This window comes from Danio aesculapii, chromosome 3 (assembly GCF_903798145.1).
Source record: "Danio aesculapii chromosome 3, fDanAes4.1, whole genome shotgun sequence".
Classification (NCBI taxonomy): Eukaryota; Metazoa; Chordata; class Actinopteri; order Cypriniformes; family Danionidae; genus Danio; species Danio aesculapii.
The window spans coordinates 34,793,718-34,813,949 of NC_079437.1; the positions used below are offsets into that span (position 1 = coordinate 34,793,718).

The window sequence follows — 20,232 nt, forward strand, 5'->3', positions numbered from 1 at the left end:
TTTGTGATGATGCGTAGGGTCGTGGTCTGGGTCCATCCCAGCAGATGATCCAGCCTCCCCGCCATCTCGACCCCTCCCTGATGAAGCAGCAGACCTCCCCTCAGCCACCCTCACTGCACCAACCCAGCCTCAAGTCCTATATGGAGAACTTCATGCCCCCCAATGCCTCTGATCTGCAGAAAGAGCAAAGTTCCCTGAGCTCGTTCAGTAATTTCCCTTTAGGTGGGTGTCCTCCCCATCTTAATGTCAGCCAGACTAACTCTATGTTGCACCAAGCTGCCAAGCCCAACACAATGTTTGCCTCTGACATGTCAGACTATCAGCCAGCTGGCTTAAGTCGTAATCACAGCCTCTTAGCCCCATCTCTGAGCAATGGCCACATGGTGCCAGGCTCTCCCATCAACCCCCGGGTAGGACAGAACTTCTGTCCTGACAGCAGCTCTCTGCCAGCAAGAGATGAATATAGTATAAGATCTATTTTGTTGTCCCCAGCTAAATTTCCTCTTGCATTATCTATTTGATGTAAAAGAGAAAAAATCTGCTATTTCCCAAACCATTTTGATTTCAGACCCTTATTATTATTATTTGATTGGAATTCCAATGTTTGGCTGGCATATGTATGGTGCTTTTTTTCATAAGTTCTGCCGCTTGACAATAATAAGGTTGTTTTCTATGTGCTTGTTGCCCTCCTTAGTTTTCCCACTCTTTAAATTGTTCACTCCGTAATTAGCTGTCAAATCAGTGGACTGTCATAGTTGTGCACACAAAAGGCAGCGTGTTGCAAAGCTGTGGTAAAAATAAAAAATGTTATACTTCTCAAACCCTAAATGAAGACAAATACTGAGTGCACTTTGATTTCATTGAATTGTTGATTATATGCATGGAGAATTTTAAGAGTTTATGTTAAAAAATACAGCAGCTGGAAAACTGAAAATATCTTATCTATTAAATGTCTGTGGTGTGACATGAAAACAGCTGAGCACTGTATAGTTCTGTGTTGTCTTCGGAAGCTGAGAAACGGAGTCAGTAAAATTAGCAAAGATTTTGTGCCAGCTCTGATGTCGTCTAGATGTCTCTTTAGCACAGACAGCAGAATTTGTTGGGGTTTTTAACCTCTTAGTCATAGATCAAAAACAGCTGGCATATCAAAAGCCTGCCACGTAACCATGCATATGGTCAAATGGATTGTTGAACTTGTTTTGTTGCTGTATATCAGTATTATTTTCTGAAAGACAATGCATTTTGTTGATTTTACATTTTCCTTTTGTTGCGTTCTTCTAGGTCTGAACTCAAACTTGAATGTAAGCAACCTCGACATTGGTAGTGTTGGCTTTAAGGAGCCACAGTCCCGTCTGAAGAAGTGGACTGCTATGGACATTTCCGTTAACTCGCCACTTGATCAAAATCCCAGCAAATCTGGTGGGTTTTCCATTGATATGTATTATTCTTTGATTAGCTATTGCTCAGTTAATACCAATGTCAGCCGTGACATGGTGTGAATTACTGCATTTATTTTAAATGTACTCTGAATTTTGTATAAGGAATTGGCATGCAAAAATGTTCAGTTCTGTTTATTAATAACAATATCAAGTAAACCTTTTCGAGTGTTCCAATGATGCTGTAGTTTTGAAAGTGTGTGAATGTCTAATGGATGCAATGTTATTATAGGTGCTATAACATCTGGCCTGAGGCTTGAAGACTCACCCTTTGGTCCATATGACTTCATCAATGCCAGTAATGCTCCCATTAGTCCTCCTGGCTCTGTGGGAGACGGCTGGCCCAGCCGTGCCAAATCACCTCATGGTTCCACTAATGTCAACTGGCCACCAGGTTCGGATTTGTTTTCTTCTTAAATACTTTTCCCAACCTGCATTAAAACTAAGTTATTAACAAGAGGTTTATCTGGCTTACCTCAGCTTTGTGGCATACTGAGAATTTACTGACCATGTTATGTTGATTTGGCAGAGTTCCGTCCTGGTGAGCCCTGGAAAGGATATCCAAACATTGATCCTGAAACTGACCCATTTGTCACTCCTGGCAGTGTGATTAATAATCTCTCCATTAATACAGTCCGGGATGTTGATCACCTCAGGGACAGGAACAATGGTAAGGGATATAGTCATATAAAACTTGCATTATTACAATTATTTCTAATATATGATGTTCTTTTTAATTCATTTAAGAATCCTAAAAATCTTCCAGAACAAGTTGCTAATAATTCATCCACCCCCTTATCATTCATGATGTTCATGTCTTTCTCTCTTCAATCATAAAGAAATTTAGTTTTTGAGGAATCATTTTCAGGATTTTGTCCACAAATTGACGTCCACATATTTCGAACGTCAAAAATGCAGTTTAAATGCAGCTTCAGGGGGCTCTAAACGATCCCAGCTAGGTCTTATCTAGCGAAACTATCTGCCTTTTTTGGGAATAAAAAATTATGTGGTTTTCAAGCACAAAAGCTCATGTAGCATTAACTATGGACACGCATCCCACAGCTAGTGCTACATGAGCTTTTGTGCTTTTTAGATCCTTCTGAAGCTGAACTTACATTGCATTGTTGATGTTTAAAAGGCTGCATTAAAGTATGTTATAAGGGAATAAAACTGAAATGTTTTCCTCAAACAACATTTCTTTATGATTGAAGACAAAGGCACATTGGAGGGCAAGGGGGGTGATTGTTGTTTTTCTGATGGGCTTCTCTTTTGAAATCTAAAAAATAAAAAGTAATTTTAAAAGTGTTTTACTGTCATTTTTGGTGATCTCAAGAGGTTTAATTTCAATCATTAAAACTCGTTTTACAAATTTTTTTGACAATAGTTTAATTTGCTGGATTGTGGGCATTTAGGGTCTTCGTCAATGACATATTCTTTTTGTTCTTCCAGGGCCATCCTCATCACTTAACACCACGCTGCCTTCAAATAGTGCCTGGACATCCATTCGTGCCTCCAACCACAATAGTTCCCTCAGCAGTACAGCACAAAGCACTTCAGGTAGATATGCAAACAGGCCTGTCGCTTATTTGTGCTCCGTTAACTTCCTTTGTGTATCGTTTTTAACACTTTGATGGATGTTTTTAAGAAGGCATCACCAGGAAGAATTTTAAGTTATCAAATATTGAAACTGAAAAATCATATTTAACTTTTAAATATGCATTTTTGTAAATTTTATTTATGTATTTCTATTTCTATGTATCATCTCCTATTGAAATATGAAGTTATGTAATATGTTTATAGATGTATATTGATCTCGCCATGGAATAGCCATTAGTTTCTGATGTGACATTAAACAAATAAACAAACACATCATCTGTGTTTTCTGCCCTGTAGCCAGAAACAGTGACTCCAAATGGTCTCCTGGTACAGTCACCAACACCTCTTTGGCTCATGAGCTGTGGAAGGTTCCTCTCCCCTCTAAAGGTATCTCTGCTCCGTCCCGCCCCCCGCCTGGCCTGACTGGCCAAAAACAGCCCTCATCTTGGGACAACAGCTCTCTGAGAATGGCAGGTTGGGGCAGCTCTGAATCCAGATTCAACTCTGGTCAGTAACTTTTATTCTCTTTCCACTTGTTTCATGGCTATTGACCTTTTCAGAACCGTAGAAATAAAAGAAGTGGTCATCGTTCACAGGTTCCAGCTGGGGTGAAAGCAGCTCAGGGAGAACTAATTGGCTCGTTCTCAAAAACCTCACACCTCAGGTAAGACATTTAATGATTTGGGCTGTATAAACTCACTCTGACAGGTCATAGCTTTCACGCTACCCATTTCAGCACTTGTGCCCAGCTCAGCAGAATGTGCGTTGGATCCTTTTATAAATGCATTTTAAAGAAAATCAAATGTCTATCAAGATAAATGCAAGTGCCAGGCAGGCCAATATTCTCTAATTCTCTAAGTCTGTTTGAATCCAGGCGATTTAAGCAGTTTTATAGCCAAGTATTGGGGCATGATTTATCCTTTTACTGAATTTAATTTACATTTGGGTATTATGAATCTAGCTTTCACTATGATTATCTTTGTAATAACTGTCACTGGCCAACTTAATATTGCCATTTTATTATTAATGTTGCTCAAGGTTATGACATTGTATTTTGTATTACATTAGTGATTTTATACACATAGAAAGTGTTTAATGGTACTATGTGATGATCAGTGTTGGGCAAACTACTTAAAAAATGTAGTGAGCTAAGCTACTAGCTATTCTACTTAAAATGTAGCTGAACTACAGTAAAAGCTACCCTCCGGGAAATGTAACAAGCTAAGCTAAAGCTACTTGGCAAAAGTAGTTTAGTTACATATTAAGCTATTTTTGCAATTTTCATTTTTAAATTGAAGCAACTTAAATCCAAGTCAGTTCTGTCTTAGTGATCAATAAACTGCCAATGAAACACTTGAAGCATAATTGTTCAGTTCAATTATTTACTGCAAAGAAATTATAGTATATCACAGTAAAAACTAAAATTACAATAAAACCAGGTGTTACACATTTAAAATACTGTAGTAATTTATAGCAGAGGGAAATATTTTGGAATAAGCATTATATTGTATTTATATTTACAACTCTTCATTAATAAATTACACTACATAATGTTGTATCATTAGTAACAATTATTACCTAATAGTACTTACCATAGTATACTTTAGCCTTAACTACAGTAAACTAAATATAGTTTACTACCGCCACGCTACTGAGAAATGTACTTAACCTCGTAGCGTCACTACTTGTAGTGACACTACTGCCCAACACTCGTGATATTTCAACTTTTGTGAAATGAAATGTCAAAATTTGGGTGAAATAATGTCCTATTGTCATTCAGTGTAACCTTTATTTTAGAAATTAATTTACATATTCTGACATGTACTTATGTGATCATAATAAATTATTCTATTTTAGTCAGTATTTTAAACAATATTGCTGACATAAGGGTAAAACCTAGTGGTTTGAAGAATAGTGACAAACTATAAAGGTTTAAACGTGTTTTATATTGGCATTTTGGCACTGCACTGCAAAGTGAGATGCCTTTTGATTCTTGTTCTAAACGTGTCTGACACATTTTTGCTATATAAGCTATTGTTAGGACCAGTCAGAATCTGCAGACATTTTTTGCTATTTATGTTTTGGGAGAATCATAACTAAAAACTTAATATAATAAATTAAAAATAATACCTTTTTAACATATATTTAATGTTTACAATGCAAATCCAATTAGATCCACTTATTTGGTAAACAAAGCAAGTCTCTCATATAATTTATCTAAAAGACAAACTGTAAATATCCATATTTACAAACTGTAAATAAATCATATGAACATTTTCATTTTAGTCAGTAATATTACTGAAATTAATTTAAAAACTTAATAAATATATATTTACACACATTTACTCAAGTAAATAAATGGACTCAATAATGGGCTAAAAGTCCATGCAAGCAGATTCTGTGTAGGTGTAGCTATTGTTATCCTGAATGATATCTTATCAGATGTCTTCTATATATTATGCAATTATGTATGGTCCTCTAAAGCAGAGCACATTCTAATATTTGGGGAGAAAAAAGTAAAGTTGTATTACACTTGTATTGGTTTGACGCTTGAAAAAACCCCTTTGTCTTTGACCTATATAAAGCATCTGCTGATTCATTTCTGGGGTAATAAGTCCCGCGTGTGTTTTCCAGATTGATGGCTCCACCTTGCGAACTCTGTGCATGCAGCACGGTCCACTGATCACATTCCATCTGAACCTTCCCCACGGCAATGCAGTTGTCTGCTACAGCTCCAAGGAGGAGGCGGCAAAAGCCCAGAAGTCACTGCACATGTAAGTCATCTTTTTTTGCCAGACTATAATATGATCGTTAATAAATACTTGGCAGTGGAACAGGATTCAAGTCAGCTATGCTTGATCACTTGGCCTGAAATAATTAGATTCAAAAGCATTGGGTTGATTAATTATTAGAACTTTCAGAAAATGTAGAAAATTCTGAAAATAAAAGCATCTCCATTTGAAATAATGAACTTGAGCATGCAAAAGACACAATTTGTGAATGTCTCATTGAAAGTCCTTTAAAACATTTGTCCCATTTTTAATATTTTATCTGCAGGAAGATTTTAATCATTTTAAATATAATAGGTCACAAAAAGTATGTTATGGCATTTTTAAAATACGTAAAGGTTATTGCACACTGAATCAGAACATTTTTGTCCGTAAATTTCGCATGTTGGAAAATAAAGAAAAAAATTTGACGGCCAGTTGAGAATATATTTATATATTATATATATAAGATATAAATATTATATTTGACATATGGCTCAAAGACATTATAATAGAAAGCATGGTCTGCTTTCGGTTCGTTGCTTCGACACGTTACCGTGGCTGCAGTCTATTATAATGTCTATAGGTACTGCCAGTCTCTGTTCAGGATTTGTTTACGTAACTCGTGTGAATGTGTGAAGTATCACAAGCAATCTATCAAAATTCCACTGATTTCTGAAAAAAATTAGCATTTCGGGAGAATCCAGCGCAGCTCTTTAGGTCTATGATCCTTTCTCTCTATGCAGTATTGGGTGAGTGCAATATGCAGCCTTTTACTCTTTCTTTTTCTACTTTAGAGAAGAGAGCAGGACAAAGTATCAGTGCTTATGCTGAGTTCAGACTGCACGATGTTCAAAGTAGTCACGTCACAGATGTTTTCACACTGCATGACTATTTGGGGTAGCATTCTGTTGCTGCTGTGTTTACACTGCAAGATGGATCGACGACAGGGGGTTTCACACAGCATGACTTTACAATAGGAGGATTGCCGCCAATTTTGTCTTGGTCAGCAAACTACATATCACAACAAAACACACGCGAGAACATATCTTTTGTCATTAACTACATAGTGAGAAAGAAGCCTTTAGTGGGATAGAAAATGTATTTTTTTTGCTCACCTTGTTTTTTTAAGGGAATTAGCAATTTTTCTGTAACTTTTTGTGGTATTGTTCAGATAAAACTTCAAACAGACACGGGTGCTCCTGACAAATTTTCACTAGTTTTTCCTCCATTTCTTGGGTCCAAATAGACAGAAAAGAAGCCCTTTTTAACTTCTCCCCAACCCATACTAGTGGATGCTGCTCTCTCATTGGCTGTAGGTAATCGCCAATGTTACTTTGAATCAGAACACGTTTCACATGGCATGATTTTTAAATTGTTGACCGATCAAGATATTTAGCATGACAAAAATCTGACAGGTGTCGGCGACTCATCGGCGGTTCTCTCAGATCGTGTCTTTGATAGTTCATATGCTGTGTGATTGATACTCACAAGAACAAGCACCTATTTGCCTGTGATTTCAGGCATTTGTCTGCAATATCTCAACCTGTTGGCGAGTCCGAATTGGGGCTAAAATCATGCAGTCTGAACTCGGGATTAAGCTGACTCGGAAATGCTTTTCATTTTTTTATAATGGATTAATACGCATTGCACTCAGTGTGCAAGGTTTGTTTACTTGAAGAATTTTTTGCAAATGAATGCGAAAAAAATGCATAAGAAAATTTCAGGCATCAGTGTGCAAAGACCTGAGTGACAGTTGAGCATTTGCACCATATGCACTTTTTGCACTTTCACAGAATATATTTGAAATATCTAACATGGTATACACGTGCATTTAATATGCTGTTCTCATACAATTACTTGTGTAAATTTGAAATCATCCAAAGATTCATCACACTTTCAGGTCCTTAATTTGTTTGAATTATGTAAATTAGTTTAAATTGTCTAAAAATGCATGGTTAATATGCTGCCTTTTATTGTAACACAAGTCACTTTTTATTGTATTTATTTATAATGTGCTGTGAACTTTGATTATTTGTGGAGTGAGTGTGCGACTAATTGGGGAAATGTAGTAATATTATTCACCATATAACGATTGTTAAGAGATTGGCTGGGTCAGGTATGGATTTGACCAGTGTTTTTTCCTCATCACCACAACTCTGTTGATGCAAAGTGAATGGTTTGATCCTGCTTGCTTTTTCGGGTCAAAGCACTTAAGCAATCTAAGAAGTTTCCAAATTCCCTGAGCCCCTCGTTTTAAAAGTGAATCCCTGAACTGATACATGCTCTGCTCTTCCTCTTCCTCCTCAGGTGTGTTTTAGGGAACACTACTATTCTCGCAGAGTTTGCTAGTGAAGAGGAAATTAATCGTTTCTTTGCACAAGGTCAGTCAATGACTGCCTCTCCCAGCTGGCAGACGCTGGGCTCTTCTCAGAACCGGATCGGATCCATCGAGGGTTCTCACCCCTTCCCAAACCGCACTGATCCAAATCACTGGAATGGCAGCGGAGACCTGCACGGCTCGTCTCTCTGGGGTGTCCCAAATTACTCCACGAGCCTGTGGGGCAGTCCCAGCGGCGGCGAGGGGGGCAGAATCAACAGTCCCTCACCCATCAGCTCCTTCCTTCCTGTTGACCACCTGACAGGAGGTGCGGAGCCCATGTAGTGCATCTTTCACCTTCTGACTTAACAAGAAAAAAATGACAAAAAAAATACAAACCCGTGACCTCAATGTGGAAATAGTTAATCATAATCATATGACCATATATATATTATATATGAAAAAATCAAATGGCACTAGTTAGACTTTCTTCACTTACAAACAAAAACAAAAAAAAAAAAGATTTTAAAAACAATGCGGGGTCACCCTGTGGAAACAAGTTACGTTTTTTTTTCTGCACATATGTCCACTTTGTTTTAGCCCAAAACATATCAGTTTGAATACTTGAATCATGCAGGCCAATTCTATAATGTGAAAGGATGCATTTACACTTCCAGGTAGTGCTCTTCATACAGAAAAAAAGCTTCAGTTGAGCTCATCTGTTTATTCATCATGTTTATTTGAATTCCAATTCTTTTTCGTTTAGTTTTTATTATTTGCGTTTCTTATTTTTTTCGTTTGCTGACAATGTTGGAGTTTGAGCTTTTTTAACTTTGCACTGAATGTGGTTTTTCTCAGTATAATCTGCAATATGGAGGGAGCCGACAGTTCCAGTGTAGTTGTTTACTCAAGGATGTTCTTAAAAGTGTGCGCTCTACTATGCCTTGATGTACGCCTACCTTATTGTGGTATTGTGGAGTTCGAGATCAAGATAATAGATGCTGACTTAGGATTATTTGATGATATTACAGAAATAAGTATTGCACCAATTTTGTTTTAAAACTAAAGAATTTAGCTCTGCAGTGTAAAAAACTGTAGCCACAGCTGTGACTTGCAAACCCGACCTGCAAGCCAGGGGGAACAGCACTTTCAAAATAGGCTTTCAATTTTGTTTTGGAGGCGTCACATTGTGCCCTCTTGTTTACAAAACTTTTTGAGGGGGAAAAGTATGGTCATTCTTCCTTTATTTTAAATGGAAAACTTTAAAAAATGCATAAAGAATTTTAAAAAACTCTTAGAAAAATAAAAAAAAATAAAAACAATACCAAAAAAAATTAAAAATGCGAAAAAAAACGAACAAAAAAAAAACAAATCTTGAGGATGAAGACGAAGCTTTCTATCTCTGGGAATACTGATCAGTGTTTGGCCATGTCATTGGTTATTTTATCTATTCCTCTTGTCTGCTAAATAACCAGCATGGTTCTCAGGAAATATAGCCAGTTTTCCCCCATAGAAACTCCTTGTAGGAAAAATCCAACTTTTAGCACTGAAACTACTTATAGCTCTGTAAGTTTTTCTCTGCCAAATAACTGCTTTAAGCTGGAGACATTCTACATACTGCTTTTCGAATATGCTGTCTTTTTATTAATGAGTGAATATGGTTTGCTGAATCACTATCTAGTCCTTCATCCCTTTTTCCCACTGAGTGGCTCGATGTGTTTTTCGCTTTGTGACTGTCGAAGTAACTGTCAAATGTCATAAGAAAAGCAGAAATCTGTAACTATGCATACTGTAGCCAACGACTCGGCCTACAGAATCGCTTTTTCTTTGTCTGAAGTAATGTTTTATATGTTTCGGTAATTTGCATATACATTGTTTGATATATATATATAAATATATCTCTATATATTTTTTTTTCTTCGTTTCTCCTCATCGCCAGAGCTGGTGTTAAAGAAAATCTTGTTTGGTTATTTTAACAGTGCAAAAGTCGTCCACATTTCATTGCCTTGATTCAAATTGTGTCCGAAGATGCAACAAGTCAAGTGGCTTTTAACTGTTTACAAATAGAAAATGATTGTAACGTGTACAGTTTGGTTGTGTTAATCTGAAGTTCCTTACAATATTAATAAATCAATGTTTTGGCTGCTCATTACCATTTTATTTTCATTTTAAATTAATTTTTTGTTCTTTTTTTCCCTTAACCCCCGCTTTTATCCCCTTCCTCAAAGCTGGTTTGTCATTAAAAATGGCTTGCCTCTGTACTTGTGGCCAAGGAAGGTTGGATTAGTGGTGAATGTAATCTATTGCTGGTAGTTTAAATAACATGCGTAGATTTACCTTTTTATTGTACTATATTTTAGGTGCACAATTTATGAGACGCTTCAAGAGCGAGAGGGAGAGAAAGATGTCAGCATTAGGCTAAGCCATGGACCTTAATACGTGTTTAAGCTGTTGTTGTTGTTGTTATTGTTTTATTTTCCTCCATTCTTTTATTTGCGAAGTAGAACTTGCGTGATGTGTTAACTTATCCATATTTAATGACTCATCGTACAAAACCCTGAGTATTACCCTTCACTTGATGGTTGCGTGCCAGTATTGAACCATTTTAAGTAACCGCTTTACCAAATATACTTCAATCAAAGCATTTGTTTACTTAATTCCAGGCCTGGCTTATCTCATTGTGTTTGTCGGACAAATTCTAAGTGGAACATTTGGAGAAACTACATAGCGAAAGGAGCGAATGAGTCGTTTGTTTTTTTTAGAATTGCACTTGGTGTACATAATGAACTAGAAAAGCTTGTACTGTATTTGTAGTGGAGGAAGAGCGTACGGTGGACGGTGTTGACGGAGGCCTTTTGTTTGTCTTTTATTCTTTGTGTACATTGGGCTAGCGTGCGTTTGTGCCTGCGTGTTTTTTGAGTGGTCCACCCCATTCCTAGTGTTCTCCTCATGTTCAGGGGCGTACAACTGCAGGTACCCACTGATTGGATTGCCGTGACTTTGTTTACTCCCCTCGACGTGGATTGCTCAATTCTTCTAGTTACACGTTGGTTTGCGTCCGAGGAGTCTAAAAGCGCGACGCTGAGCTTCACCAATGGTTTTGAATGGGTTCTTTCCTGCCGTCTTTCTTGGTAAACATGCTAGTTTCCGTGTTTCTCCGTGGCTTGTTTTTTCCTGAAGCGAGAGTAGGGAGAAGCCATTGGCACCCAGTCGATTTCCACTTTATTTCCGAGTTTTATTTTTGATTTCTCTCCCCTTTTTTCCCTCTTTTGTTTTATGTATGTGCAGCTGTTTGGTGTTAAGACAGAACTGTCATGCTGAGACATTTTGATAATTCACTGTCATGCCAAATTATGGAGTCAGGGGGGGGAGGGAGGAAAGGGAATTGTTCTTTTGTAAAAGCAGGACAATGTATACGCTTCAAATGTCACTTGCGAAATGGATGTTTTGAGGATGTTCATGAGCAATGTACAATCCCCTGCTTTTCTAGCCAGGTGAACGTGGAGGAAACGATAAAGCAACTTGGCCTGACATTCTACTTTTTGTACTGAAAAACAAACAAACTATGTGGTTCTTTTCTGATTTATCCTGTGAGCAAATATACCCATGTCTTTTAAATGGTTCCTACTGTTGAACAATTGACTTAAACTGTGAGTATTGCTGTCATGTTATTATAAACCCAAAAAGCTTTAGTGAAACCAGCACAAGAAAACGGACGAGCGAGAGTTTAAATCGAAACTTCCACCATGGGGAAATTCTAAGAGAGTCTATGCAGTGTAGGGTGAAGCTTCCATGTTTGTGTCTTTCGCTTACTGAAATCCTGTCCGCGGTAGTGGTTGGATTTTAATAAAATACGATTCCTGTAATGTGCCATGATTGAAATTCTTTTGTTATTGTCACATGGAGAAGAAAACATAGCTGATGATGATGATGATAATAATTGGCCAGTTGTAGCAAATGGAGGGTTGCATTAACATTTCCTTTTTCACAGCACTCCTCTGTGGAATGGCAAATTCTCAACATTTCTTCTAGGGGTCTGTGGAGAACTAGTTTTGCTCACATGTAACCTATATGCACACTGCTTTGGTAGACTGTTTGAAAAACGACTAGAAATAAACCATCAATAAGATTACTTAAATGAGCAGGAAGTTCTTTTTCAGCGTCTTCCTGGGGTCATCTTAGAATTTTAACTTGGGGAACTGCACTTTTTGAAGGACAATCCTTATTTGTATCGGTAACAATTGACACAAGGTTTAGTCTAGTAATACATGGTAGATACTCAAATGTGTAGTGATGAATGTTTCCTGTAATGCTGTTTTTCTTTTCTTTTCCTTTTATTTTTTTCTCTTTGTTGCTTGGTTTTCAATTTTAGTACCCTTAAGTGCATATGTAACGAGGTAGTCGAGGTAGAGTAGTTTTTAGGTCTTTTGTTGGCTGTACTTGTAGACTGATAATAACTGTTTGTAAAGTCCTGATCTTGATATCGGAATACAAAGCTGTATAACTTGGGTACAACCCGCAATAAAGCCTAACAGTGACATGCTGTGTAATGTGGTTTTTCCTTTCACAAGCTGCGTCCCAAATGGCACACTATCCACTCATACACTCAACAGTATAGTATATGTAAGTAGTGTCGTCCCAAATGGAACACAAGCGCTTTTTTTACTAAGTGGAAATTCAAACCGTTTCCCAGATGATGTTTGATGGTTGCCAAATTGGCGAAATGAAAGACCAAAACCAAACCAAATATCTGAGTTTTCAGTGTAAATGAACTACTTACACTATTTAAACTACAAAAATGGCATATAATAGTGCATAAGAATGCAGTTTGGGACACACCTATAGTCTTTTGCTGCAACTGAAAAACACTGAACTAAAGATCTTTTTGCTAAAAGTTTTGCTATTTTATTAACCAAGCATGGAGTATAATGATCATTTTTATCATGTTGGTGATTATACTTGATTTTACACACTAATTTTAAAGAGCTCATATTTACATGGGTTTCTACAGGTTTCAAGTCAAATTAAAGACTTAAGACTTTTTTTAAGACCATTATGAATTAAATTTCAGACTTGCACAAGGCTAAATACTAAAGATTTTTTCTAAAAGCCCAGTTAAACATTGAAAACAGATTTAAGTGTAAGGAAAGTAAGTAAACCATGTGTTTAGAAATGGAAATATAAATTGAGTTAATAAATAAACATTTGTCGGAATGATAGTGATTGGATAGGTGTTTGCCCGATTAGGTAGATTTATATGGACATAGAAAAATTAAGACCTGTATAAAATGATTTAAGACCTATAACACTATTTCAGTGAACTTGAGACTTAAAAAATATCTTAAATTTCTAAATCAAAATTTTAGGCCTTAAGACCCTGTGGACACCCTGTCTAGTAATAGTGGCTTAAAGTAATTTTATTCATAAAGGTGGTCTTTAATATTGAAATTGCTTTAGCTGTTATTATTGAACTTTGATTACTGGAATAAATCATGGGTGCCACAATATACTTATGCATAGTATAACTCAACTTTGGTGTAATGGGATATGCAGGACTTACAGAAAGACAAAAAAAAGTGTTGAATTGGCCGGTAAAACATTGGTTTACCTAAATACAGTTGAAGTCAGTATTATTATTAGCCCCCATACCCCCACCACCCCTTTTTTTTCCCTATTTCACAAAGGATGTTTAACAGAGCGAGGAAATTTCCACAGTGTGTCTGATGACATTTTTTCCTCTGGAGAAAGTCTTATTTGTTTTATTTCTGCAAGAATAAAAGCAATTTGTAATTTTTTTTTAAACACCATTTTAAGGTCTAAATTATTAGCCCCTTTAAGCTATATTTTTACTTGATAGTCTACAGAACAAACCATCGTTATATAATGACTTGCCTAATTACCCTAACCTGCCTAGTTAACCTAATTAAGCCTTTAAATGTCTCTTTAAGCTGTATAGAAGTGTCTTGGAAAAATGTCCAGTAAAATATTATTTACTGTCATCATGGCAAAGATAAAATAAATCTGTTATTAGAAATGAGTTATTAAAACTTATGTTCAGAAATGTGTTGAAAAAAAAAAAAACTTCTCCGTTAAACAGAAACTGTGGGAAAAAAAAAAACAGGGGACTAATAATTCTGACTTCAACTGTATCCTTAAAGTTGCATTTGAATTTCAAGGATTGGTATTGGTTTGAGTAAAATGTTAATATTTTACTTATGTTCAATAAATGTCTGAAATTTTTAAACATTTTTTCCACAAAATGATAATTGTTTAGAATGTTTCAATTGGTCGATTGACAAAATCTGTAACAAAAAAAAATTGATTAACTCTTCTAAAGATAAATGATTGGTATTAGGTCGAAATATTTGAATGTCTAAAAGCATATCACCTTTTTGTGCCATCAGTAGTTTATAGAATAAAATACATAAATTCATAAGGAGAAGAAACCAGGTATAGGCCATTTTTATGGTCTCAGTTAACGACAATGTCCTGTTTTTCCCCTTGTAGGGGTCTTTAGTCAGTTTCATTTATATTCATTCAACCCACAGCATTTGGTTGGAAGTTTGATTGTTAGGATGGGAGCTTTAACGCTTTTTAAAAATGTTTTTAATCTAAGGTTGTCCAATGGACCTTTTTCACATTTCTGGGTTTGTCAGGGTAAACTTAGAGCGCGGAGTACAACAAATAATTATTTTTTTTATAATTAAATTATTAGTAATTAAATTATTATTTGCCGAAATACTCCACGATATTATCAAGACTTTTAGAAAAAGGAAAAAAATATTGTGTGAGACTTATAATGACAGCCAGAGAGCGTCAAATTTACTGTCCAGCCCATAGACAATGCATTAGAAACACCTTGCATAAGCTGTCTTTTGTTTGTTTTGTTATGCAAAGATTATATAATACATGCATAAATATTTAAATGTTCATATATATATATATATATTTTTTTTTTTAATTAGACGTTGAAGGATTTAAGATGCTGATGGCAGTTAAATGCGTCATAAGTCTTGTGAAAAAGGTCTGTCCTGTAAGTGGAACGCCACTGAGATTAGCTCTGACCTCAATTAAACACCTGAACCAGCTGATCAGACTTCCAAGCAACTGTTAATGGAACTATTGGCCCTCCAGGAAGAAGATTGGAACCCTATTATAATCAAACAGCAGTGTTTCCTCCCATCCACTAGAGGGAGCAGTAAGGCTCCACGTATATCATGACAAAACGTTACAATTTAGTCTTGGCTTTATTTTCAGCTCAAGTTCCTGAAAGTTTATAGTGACATTTTTCATTAAATACAACAGTACACATGACAAGGCAGTTGACTCCATAAACAAGAGACCGAAGATGGTACAACTGGAACTGAATGCTGCACAGGTAAAGCCCAGCCATATTGTTTAATACAGAGTCAATCCTCCATTCCTGCAGGAGAAGAGCAAAGAAACGTTATCCTTACCAATCTCTTCAAGCATGCACTAATGTCCGACAACCTAAATATATTATCTTTAAAAAATAAAATTCAAAAGAGCATACCATATGACTTGCCTCTATTCATACACATCTTTTTTATCTGCAATGTATGTTACAATCTCCTCAGGAGTCATAAGCTTCTCTCCATCCCCATCTGGGATCTCGAACCCTGTAAACGACACAATGTCTTTCAGCACCAGCGTTCAAATGAAGCATTTGCAGAGTAAATCCCGGTGGTGAGATTATTTAATATGAACAAACCCATACTAACCAAACTCATCTTCCATGGCCATTATAATCTCCACCTGGTCCAAGCTGTCCAGCCCCAGATCTTTCATGAAGTGAGACGTCGATTTAAGCTTTAAAGCAAAAATAAAGTCAATCATATCAGTGAGATGCTAGGAATATGGAGAATATCTCAAATGTAAACTAAGGACAGTGGAAGTAATAAATCTGTAAATAAAAACAATGCTGCGTCCCAATTCACGTATACTACGTCCTAATTTCATGTACTTTTTGTTTGGGGAAAGTATATAGTTTTGAGTGACGGTAGTTTTGGCGCTGGGGGACGTCTAGCGTTCTCCAGCCTCCAGGGCCTAGACTGCAGCTCTGCACAAGAAGTTTGAAGGCCAGAGCAGAAATGGTCGTGGCCAATTGAGCCCTGGTTTCTCTCAATGTTTTTTATCCTTCACTTTCGTCAAAGGGTGAAGTTTGTTTCTCACAACTGGCTTGCTTGGTTTGGAACTTGTAGAGCTGAGCATCGATGGATTTTCTCTTCGGTGTTTAGACGTTCAGCAGTGAAAATGAAGCCACACTGAACTTCAACTCTGAAAACTGAACTGACAGTTTCAATTTACTAGAACTTCTATGTTAAGCTGCTTTGACACAATTTACATTGTAAAAGCTCTATCGAAATAAAGAGGAATTTAATCTAATTTTTTTTTGGACATACTACTTCCTCATTAACAGACTGTTGCTTAGTTACATGCCCTGTCAATCATCTCAACATATCATCCCCATTTCTTTCATATTAAAATTACTATCGTACAGGTTAATTAGCCCAGTGTTTACCAACCCTGTTCCTGGAAGCACATCAACAGTACATATTTTGCATGTCTCCCTTTTCTGACCAGTTCATTTCAGGTTTTGGAGTCTTCTGCTGTTCTGAGAAGTTGATTTAGGTGTGTTTGATTAGGAAGAGGTTAAAAATGTGGACTGTTGATGTGCCTTCAGGAACAGTGTTAGGAAATACTGAATTAGCCAATAGCAGCTCTTTCAAGCAGAGAAATCTCCTCAGGTCTTTGGATAATTACCTGTTAAGAATTTCCAAACAAGCTTTTATATAAAAATCCAAAATCAAACAAAAACTGCTCAGGGGGTAGCTTAAATGATGTCTCTGGACTCTTTGGATGATAGATTCATCAAAAAAAAAGCAAAAAATCAGTCCAAGACACTCGAAAAATGTGGGAAAAAATATTTAAAAAGCCTTTATTGACATGGCCATTTAGCACAGTTTTTAGAAATAGCCATGTCAAGAATAGCCATGTCCCATTTTTCAAGTGCCTTGGATTGATTTTTGACGTTTTTAAGTTTAAATTGTTGTTCCAGATTAAATATAATGCGGAAAACGTCAAGTACATATAATCCCGAAGAATAAATATTAAATAACAATCATTCAAACTTCTTTACCAAAGCCTCTCCACCTAAAGCTCTATCTCATGTGTCCACCATGCTTGTAGTTTGTTTACCTGTTTTACTCAGATTTGTAATTCTCATCGAATTCATGTCCAGCGGACAATGTATTATGGGTAATATTATCCATTAGAGTATGTGTGGATCTACACTTCACATTTCTAGGAGAAATGGTAGAAGAACAAGCAATCCTGCAAACTATCAATAACTGCTGAATAATTTATTTAATAGTAACATTTCGGTCTCATGACCTTCATCAGACAAGTATATGATTATTACAGATGTTACGTCTATATTTACGATATTATTCAGCAAGTACTGATAGCATGTGATTGCTGGTTCTCCTTTTGCACATTTTTACATGGTGATTTTGTTTCCTGCGCATCTATTGTTGCTTCAAGTCTGCGGAGTTTGACTTGATTACTGGAAACAGTAGACCACCCAAGTACCTTTGGAATGCACATTTTAGCTTACGATGATTTGGAACATAAGTTATAGTGAAAAAATAGCACACAAATTAGGACGCAGAAAAACAAAATTTAATAACCCATGCAATGTTAAGAGTTCAGAAAGTGTAAAGAATCGCTCACCACATCTGGATTGATCTTGTCATAGAGTTTAAGGACGTACAGAACTCGCTCTTGAATGCCCTCTAATGTGAGGGGTGGAGCATCACTGTATAGCCGACACGGATGAACAGACGGGCTGGGAATCTGGACACAGGCAAACATCATGTCACAAACGCAACCATAGTCATAATGCTCAATGTTCAGAAGATTAACAGACTGAAATTAACAAGTGACGATACTAATGATTAAGTATTTATGACAAATGTGGAAATCTCTTTCTGTTGTGTTGCAAACAAAATGTTGGACAATAGAATTCATGTTCTGTTTTACTTGCTTTAACAAAGGTCGATATAATAATTTTTTACACCAAAAAAAAAAAAAAAAATTTAAATACAAAATGAATAATTTGAAGGGATTCAAGGGACATAAAATGTCATTTTTATGAAGCACACAATACGTTCTCTTCAGGTTTTGAAACCTTTAAAATTTAGTTTATTACAAAATAGTTTAGTTTAAATAACCCTCCTCCAAAACACCATTGTGTGGAAATAACTTTCACTGTAGCAATCTCAACACACGGCAAAAAATAATGTTCTCCCTCAGTGTGTGTGCTTTTTCTTTTTTGTCTAGAATTGATCAAAATGAAGAGCTTACGGTTAAATTAAGTCTGCCAATGGCTTACAAAACTCAGTTTACTTTGACTAATTTGTCAGAAAACAAGACTAAATTTGCGCTTCCTGTATCTCAAATAATGTGCATCTTGAGTTAATCATGATAAAAAGATAAAAATGAAGAGGATTATATATTTATTATATTTTTTTCTGTGTCTACTTTATGGTCATTTTTATTCCTTATATTTTATTCCTTAAATTGTTGACAAAAAAATAAAGTTTACTCATAAATGAAAATTCAGTCATTTACTCATTCCATTTGCTCTGAAGAAAGGAAGATTTATTGAAAAAGTAAAAAAAAAAAAACAGCCATTTGCTTCGGTAGTTTACTTTGTTCCTACTGTGGATATCAATGGCTTTTTCCCCAACATACAAGTTACAACATATTAATACTTTTATTCAATATATTAGTTCAAGTATATCCTGTATTGTGTTTAAAAGAAAAACATAGAAGTTTAGAGCCACTTCAGTGAGAAAATTGGTGAGGAGAATTGATTTTTAGAATTTTTAGGTGAACTGTGCCTTTAAGACTCAAGCTGCTGAAATCGTGTTTATTGCACTCAAATAAAATGTCATCGTAATATTTTGTGCTTTGATCAAGAACTGGAGTCATAAACATTTGGAATAACATTAATGACACGATTTCAGTGTCACACGAACTGATGCTCCTTTAATAATTACTACAAGTGAAGATGCAAACGGAAGACCGAAGACACTAATAAAAAGTAAAAGCTCTTAACCTAATGCGCTTTATAATGCTAACTGTCGCGGGTCAGCGCTGGAAAACAGCGGTAACCGATGTGGCAGAAGCATGTTGTGAGCTAGTCTAACTCTGAGCGTTTAAAAGCCAGATGTCATGCAGCACGGGCAGATTTGTCGGAAAGACACAGGTAGGTCACTGAGTCTCCAGCTCTAGCAGGCCACACAGACAAACAGTGTCCGTCCACGGAAAGCTCACCCGCAGTAGTTCAGTCCTGCTGGTCCTCTGGCTGCAGGTCCAGGAGGAGAGCGGCCGCTGGGCTGAGGCGAGGAGCACGCAGACGGATCTGCCTTCATTTAACCTTGCAGAGGCGCGGGCCAGCGAGCGCACACACTGTGCAAGCGCACGGGACGCCATGTCTGTGACTTTCTATCCCAGAATACACCGCGGCAAATTGGACATAAGCTTGACATGCGCAGTTTTCTGTGTTTTGTGTTAAATTAGCAAAACAAAAGATTAAAAATACAAATCAATTAACACTCAATTTTATTTTTTCCCGCTCGCTTATGAGTACTGTACTGTAAGCATTTCCCTTCCCGGAATTAATGCGTCTAAAACATTATTTGTAATCCACGTTTCTACTAAGCAACCTCTTTTTTTCTACTCACAGTACTGCATTTATTTATTTTCACGTTATTTATTTGTTTCAATAAATTTGTAAAATTCATTTGAATTGAAATTATTATACAAAGATTTTAATCTAGTTTAATCTTTTATTCCTGTTTAATTTTATTATTTTAATTATTATTAATTATTAATTATTTTAAACATTTTTATCTAATTTTTATTTCTGAAATTATACAATTTACTATTACTTTTAAATTTTACCATATTTACTATTACTAAAATAAAATATATTTATTGTAATTCTTTTCTCCAAACATTACGATTATAGTCTTTTATTGTGAGTTTATTATTATTATTATTATTGTTGTTGTTGTTGTGTAAT

The 20,232-nt window shown here is 36.1% G+C and overlaps 2 protein-coding genes across 8 annotated transcripts in view; one reads left to right on the forward strand and one right to left on the reverse strand.

Annotated features, from left to right (window-relative positions):
• LOC130221377 (trinucleotide repeat-containing gene 6A protein-like) overlaps positions 1-12,658 on the forward strand; it is a 43,128-nt gene extending 30,470 nt beyond the window's left edge. For all 6 annotated transcript variants that reach the window (XM_056453829.1, XM_056453831.1, XM_056453828.1 and 3 more), the window contains 9 exons: positions 18-222; positions 1,282-1,419; positions 1,669-1,830; positions 1,966-2,106; positions 2,886-2,993; positions 3,330-3,539; positions 3,629-3,696; positions 5,667-5,806; positions 8,111-12,658. In XM_056453829.1, coding sequence (XP_056309804.1) covers positions 18-222; positions 1,282-1,419; positions 1,669-1,830; positions 1,966-2,106; positions 2,886-2,993; positions 3,330-3,539; positions 3,629-3,696; positions 5,667-5,806; positions 8,111-8,465 — 1,527 coding nt within the window. In that variant the 3' untranslated portion in view covers positions 8,466-12,658. The remainder of the gene's footprint in view (positions 1-17; positions 223-1,281; positions 1,420-1,668; positions 1,831-1,965; positions 2,107-2,885; positions 2,994-3,329; positions 3,540-3,628; positions 3,697-5,666; positions 5,807-8,110) is intronic.
• A 2,690-nt stretch (positions 12,659-15,348) lies between these two features.
• On the reverse strand, positions 15,349-19,663 carry ndufab1b (NADH:ubiquinone oxidoreductase subunit AB1b). 2 transcript variants are annotated; one of them, XM_056453836.1, is made up of 5 exons: positions 19,482-19,663; positions 17,874-17,996; positions 15,863-15,950; positions 15,667-15,760; positions 15,349-15,543 (listed from the first exon to the last, which is right to left on the reverse strand). In XM_056453836.1, exons 1-4 carry the CDS (start codon positions 19,638-19,640, stop codon positions 15,669-15,671), a joined length of 462 nt encoding a protein of 153 aa, XP_056309811.1. In that variant the 5' UTR covers positions 19,641-19,663; the 3' UTR covers positions 15,349-15,543; positions 15,667-15,668. The 2 variants fall into 2 exon arrangements, with proteins under 2 accessions (XP_056309811.1, XP_056309810.1); XM_056453835.1 differs by having other exon boundaries at positions 15,655-15,760.
• Between the last annotated feature and the right edge of the window lie 569 nt (positions 19,664-20,232).